Genomic DNA, 6,332 nt, shown 5'->3' with positions numbered 1-6,332 from the left:
CTCTCCTGCCTCATTATAAAGCAACGTCTCAATACAAACTCGGCCTTGGAAAAATGCATTTATGTGCTCCCTTTGAAGTAACTATAACGCAAACCACAAACGGGGGGAAGATGTTGCACAACACAATGAGCGATTTGTTGGGTCACTCAACCTCATCGCATGTCTTGTATTCCACTCGTTCACATCCTTCTGATCCGCAGCCCACGTGAAGGACCCCACTCTGCGTTGCATTGTTTTCACTCTGAACACCTCATGTAGGTAAATGTGACCCCTTTACACCCTTACTTTACACAATACACGAATCATCGCCACTTTCTTCAGACCTATATTAAGGTTGAACTCACATTTGTTCGAATACCAGACCCCCATAAGGCCTTATGTAATCCTCGCACGCAAATGCAGACGAATGCAACGGCTCGCTCTAGAGGTTGTTGCTTATTATCCTGCCTTTGTCTTTGTCCCAGTAACCCGATCACCCACGCATGTTGGGTAACATGCACGGGAATGGGAGAGAGACACCCTCGTGCTGCCGAGTGCTTGAGATTAACAAGGGCACTCTATCCATTTATTTTGCCGTCACATTGAAATCAAAACACATTGTTTTTTTCTCCTCTTCTCGTTTTTATTCATCGCTCGACAGCTAAAACAGGAACATATATGCACCCGCATGCACACAAAGACACAGAGATGCAACAAAATAAGCTACTTATCTTGTTTCATCTCGTTTCTTGTCGGGGCAATTGTGGTGGTTGAGGAGAGTGTTTCCGGTATTTTCGGGCAAAGTTGTTACTGACCTAGAAGCACACTTTTAATGTAGTCTCAGTAAAACATGGGGCCCTATCTTGCATCCGGCGCAAGTGACTTAGTCACTGGCGCATGTTGCTAGTTTACAACTGGCGCAGAGCGTTCTTTTCCCACCACCGCCACTCGCCGGTATATTAGGGAATGATCTTGCGCCCCAAGGAGCGGTTCGGCGAAAGGAGGAGGCGTGTTCTGGCGCAAACGATATTTTGCCGTTTCTGAATACAACTGCGCCACAGACCAGGAAATACCTGGTTTAAAGTCAGTGGCGCGTTGTTCAGATGCTATTTTTAGGGCGCATGCATACATGCGCATGCGATGCATACGGATTGCTTGTGCACCTCGCGCATACACTTTGCTTCTCTCATCTACACGGACAGCAGTTCACATTTTTGCAAACCATACATAATTACAAGGAAAATAAAATATTACCACACAAGGAAAATCATTGTGGTGTCCATAAAGATAAAATAAATAGGCATAAATCTAGCGTACACATTTACCCAAATTATTCACGCGAATTGTAGCAGGCGTAATGACGGATCAAATTGACCTGGTTGACCAATAGTGGCAAGAGACATATGTAGGCTATATAAGGACACCTGTCAAAGTGGGTTGTCCGTCAAGAATCAGGAACCACAATTCTGAAGACTGCGAAATAAATTCTGAAGACTGCGAAATCACCTTCTGTAAGACCATTTAAAACCTTACTCTGCAACTTACCAGTTAAGTTGAGGTTGCTCATAATTTTTCTATTGCACAGTGGAATGGAATAGGCCTACGTCTTGGGAGCGAGGATCAGACGCCGGGGGGAGAGGGTCTACCGGCCCAGACACACCTATCTCTCCCTGAGTGAGGAGGAATGCAGGCGTAAGCTACGCCCAGGGCGATTCTAGGTAGTGTGGGGGCCCTAGGCAGAGGATTGTTGACGGGGGGGGGGGGGACGGGGGGACGGGGGGGAGCGATTGTTCACGGGGGGGGGGGGGGCTTTGCTAATTACCCTGGCTCAAGCCATGACTTTCATATTGGCAACTCGACCATTCCTGCCATATTCGAGGGGAATCCTCCCTTGGATGGGTGGCTGTTAGGGGACAACGGCTATCCATTGAAGACATGGCTCATGACCCCATTTCTTATGCCAGCAACAGTGCGCGAAATTGTATTCAACAGGAAACACACACAAACACGCAGTGTAATTGAACGTACATTCGGAATAGGCCTACTGAAAATGCGCTTCAGGTGTTTGGATAGGTCAGGTGGTACTTTACAGTATGGTCCTCAAAAAGTCGCAGCATTCTTTGTGGCATGTTGTGTTTTACACAACATTGCCATGAATCATGGATGTGTCGATGACATTAATGAGGATAGATTAGAGGACTTAAGGAGACGTGATGCTGCACTGCATGTGCCGATGCCATTACGTCCAAATGCCCCAGCAGCAGCACGGGAGAGGAGAGCTCATCTGTCAGAGGAGCTGCATCGTATATAGTGAGGTACGCAAACTAATGACATCTCCGCTCTATTGTTTAGCTACATTGTACAATTATTAGTACGTTGTAAGATATGTTTCAGTGCGTGTTTATTTTCAGCATTTTATATTGCATATGAGGAAATCCTCATATCCGGGCAAAACGTACAGATAGAAAAGAGAAAGTGAAACAAATTAATTTGTTTCTTCTGACATTTATTTATTCCACCTAACAAGTTACTTTATTTCATCACAAAACAGCACCACAGTGTTGGTTCCTTTTAAGTGTAACATTGTCTCACCGTTATACAAAGTCCTTACAACTCAGTCTCTATCACGACCACCACTGAGAGTAATATGTTGTCGTGCTTCTGTATAATTGATTCTTTATTGATTACGAACCCCCACATCTGACAGTAACCACGAGCAAGGTTGTTTTGTAAAACAAACCTGATATGTAATATATTTATACATAGATATAGATCGATATCGTTATGCATTTATATCTATATAGTATATAGATATATAGATAGATATACCTACAGAACAATTCATACAAAATAAATAGAGATAACATGATATGTTGACATGTTTACATAATTCGAGTGAATATGAAAAACCTAAATGGCATCTTTGTATATTTATTTCACCGCAGGCAGTGGAAAAAAAAGAAGAGATAAAAGTGTATGGTAAAAGACACACAGTGCACCCCTTGTATGATCACTTCCACCGCTAGCGAGATCTCGCTCGCATAGAGTTGTTCCGTTGGGGCTTGTGGCCTCTGTTTAGAGTCACAGAACACAACCACAGTACCCAGGACGTCCATGGCCTCAGACCGAGTCCACCTTCACCCGGTTGTTGTTGGTGATGAGCGGCGATGGCTTGCTCTTCAGCCTCTCGGCCACCGCGTCGTTGGAGCTGTCCGAGAAGAAAATGCGCGCTGTGCACACGGACACCACGATCCGCTTGTACTCGCGCCGGAAGTTCTGATTGAGCACGCCGTACACAATGGCGTTAAGGCAGCTGTTGAAGTAGGCCATGAAGTAGCTGGCCACAAAGAGCCACTCGGGGATAAGGGGCACCACGCCGTCCGGGTTGATGGCCACGGCCAGCCCGATGAGGTTGAGTGGCGCCCAGCACACGGCGAACAGCACAAACACCACGAACATGGTGACAAAGTTGCGCACGTCGTGCGGCGTCAGCTTGGGCCGGTTGTCGGGCTTCACCCGCCGCCGCACCTGGATGACCAGGATCCAGATGCGCAGGTAGCAGTACGACACGATCATGATGGGCAGGATGAAGTGGAAGAAGACCACGGCGATGGTGTACGCGGAGCTGGCCGACTGCTCGAAGGTGCACGAGTAGACGCGCGGGTCGTACTGCAGCGAGCCCACGAACAGGTTGGGCACGATGGCCACCACGGTCAGCGCCCAGATCAGCAGCACGTAGCACAGCGAGTTCTTGTCGCTGTACACCTTGTCGTACTTGAGGCTGTGGCAGATGTAGCAGTAGCGGTTGACGGCGATGCCGGTGATGTTGAAGATGGAGCCGATGACGCTGAGGCCCATGAGGAAGCCGCTGATCTGGCAGTGCACGTAGCCCAGGTTCCAGCCATTGTGGAAGATGGAGGAGAGCACCAGTGGGTAGGGGTAGATGGCCACCACCAGGTCCGCCACCGCCAGGCTCACCACGAAGATGTTGCCTTTACACGCACACACATACAGAACACACATAAACACACACACGAAAACACACACACACAAGAGAAAAAGGGAAGGTTTAGGTGGAAACAATGGAAATGCCAATCGGGTCACTCATAAAATCGACAGAAAAAGTTGCAAATTAGATCAATTAAGTATATTGGAGTTTTGCCTATTACTAGCAAGTCTGATCCAATAATTGGATAATACCAACACCGCCACCAGCTGATATTTAGCAGCTCGTATTTAGTGCCGCTTGATTGCTCGAGCCACACAGTAAAAGTGCTCCAACTAAAGCGTCCATTGGGTGTCATGCGGCGTGCTTTCATTATGGCGGGGGGAATTACAGGCACCAGAGCAGCGCAGATGAACCAGTCACGCAGAAACATCACAGATGTCACATGAACAAGTGCTTCAATTGTCCTTGAGTCAAAACAGTATGAAGACTGAGTGGCTAAAGACCAGCCCTGATTTAGGCCAAGAAAGACTCCCATTGTTGAAACTTTGAGTACCACTGTCATATTAAATCAACAGTCTCTTCAAGTGTTTCAGGCTGGACTGGTAGGCGGTTCCTTGGGTAAGGCTGACAGGGTCTTTAGAGGGCTCTTTAGCTCTGGCTGGTGCCTCTTAATCCCCTCCCCCCCTTCATCTCATACAGCAAACATTCTTTCACCGAGCAACCTCTCGATGCTATACATTAGACCACGTCCTCTGGGATCCATCATCCAGGTGCCCTCTATAGAGTACTGGCTGCTCTCACCGTGATCACAAGCAAACTGCTCTAAAAAGGCTAATTGTGTGTGTGTGTGTGTGTGTGTGTGTGTGTGTGTGTGTGTGTGTGTGTGTGTGTGTGTGTGTATGGGTCCTTGTGTGTGTGAATCTGTGTATGCGTGCGTCAGTGTTTGAATGTCCTTTTGAGTGTATTTGATGTGTGTCAGTGTGTGTGTGTGTGTGTGTTTCTGTGTCAGTGTTTTCATGTTTCCTTATCTGTGTATGTGATGTGTGTCATTGTGTGTGCATGTCAGTGTTTGTGTGTATCCCTGTGTGTGTGTGTGTGTGTGTGTGTGTGTGTGTGTGTATGTCCTTATCTGTGTGTGTTGTGTGCACGTGAGCGTGTGATGCGAGTGTGCATCTTCTGGGGATCCTTAAAGATTACAGTCCCTTGGCGTAGGCTTTCTATAGCACGGCTGTTACAAGATTTTAAACTCAAGTCTCTTGGTGGTAAGAACTCTGACCTTGGTAAGGTCGGCTGGGGAGGCCTACAGGCGCCCAGCCCCATTGCTTCCTGGAAAGCTAACATCACAGCACTGATCTTCAGGGAACATTTGTGTGTGTGTGTGTGTGTGTGTGTGTGTGTGTGTGTGTGTGTGTGTGTGTGTGTGTGTGTGTGTGTGTGTGTGTGTGTGTGTGTGTGTGTGTGTGTGTGTGTGTGTGTGTGTCTGTCTTTGTGTCTCTCTCTCTCTGTGTCTTGTCTTTGTGAGTGTTTTTCTTTCTTTCTGTGTCTGTCAGTGTAGGTATGTGTCTGTCTGTCTGTCTTTCTATGCCTGTATCGTTGTGTGTGTGTATCCGTGCATGGGTCTCTGTGTTGTTCTCTCTCGTGTGTGTGTCTCTCTCATCCAGTGTGTGGGTTTTTGTTTTTGTGTCTCTCCCAGTGTGTGTATTTGTGTGTGGGTTTTTGTGTACGTGTCTGTGTGTGGCTCCCTCCCTCGTTTAATTGATATCGTTTTATTGTTTTGGTTATACTGTGAAAAACAAATTAAAAAAAATCCTTGACCTCATCAGTTTAACCACACTCCATTTGCAAATGAATGGTTCATGCATTTGAAATAAAGTTTATATTTATTGGCCCCATGTCCCATGATACCTCTTGACTATATCGACTCTCCATGTGTGATAGCCCAACGGCAATGCAAAACAAAGTGTATATTTACTGTTTAGTGTTTATCGTGCACACTATCAGACAATATCATCCTCCATCGAAGGTCATCAAATGAACCAGTGTTGATCTTCTTATGTCAGCCTGCCTCCAGCAACTGTCTGCTCATAATCCAAACTCGTGAGGGTGAGGGTTAATTTAGCAATTTAGAGCTTGCTTACTTCCGATATATCGCATGCACCTTGAAGAAGGGTGATTTTAACATTGACTGGCTCTCTGGTGCCTCTGAATCGTTCAAAGAAATCTGTAGCAACCTAAATTTCACACAAGTTATGACTGAGCCCACAAGACCCAATCTAAACAACCCAGCAAAATCAACTTTAATTGATTTAATCTTATCTAATCAAGTCAATAAAATAGTTTATGCTGGTGTCTTTGACCTTGGGGTTAGTGATCACTGCCCAGTGGCCTGTATCAGAAGTATTCA

The 6,332-nt window shown here is 46.4% G+C and overlaps 1 protein-coding gene across 1 annotated transcript in view; it reads right to left on the bottom strand.

Annotated features, from left to right (window-relative positions):
* Positions 1–2,464: 2,464 nt before the first annotated feature.
* The window catches only part of mtnr1aa (melatonin receptor 1A a), a 30,299-nt gene continuing 26,431 nt past the window's right edge, over positions 2,465–6,332 (bottom strand). Inside the window, exon 2 of the mRNA XM_030350916.1 lies at positions 2,465–3,971. Within this exon, the coding sequence (XP_030206776.1) occupies positions 3,100–3,971 (872 nt within the window). The 3' untranslated portion in view covers positions 2,465–3,099. The remainder of the gene's footprint in view (positions 3,972–6,332) is intronic.

Source organism: Gadus morhua, chromosome 3, assembly GCF_902167405.1.
Source record: "Gadus morhua chromosome 3, gadMor3.0, whole genome shotgun sequence".
Taxonomy (NCBI): Eukaryota; Metazoa; Chordata; class Actinopteri; order Gadiformes; family Gadidae; genus Gadus; species Gadus morhua.
Note: the sequence above shows the minus strand (reverse complement) of the source record. Positions and strands in the feature narration are given on the sequence as shown.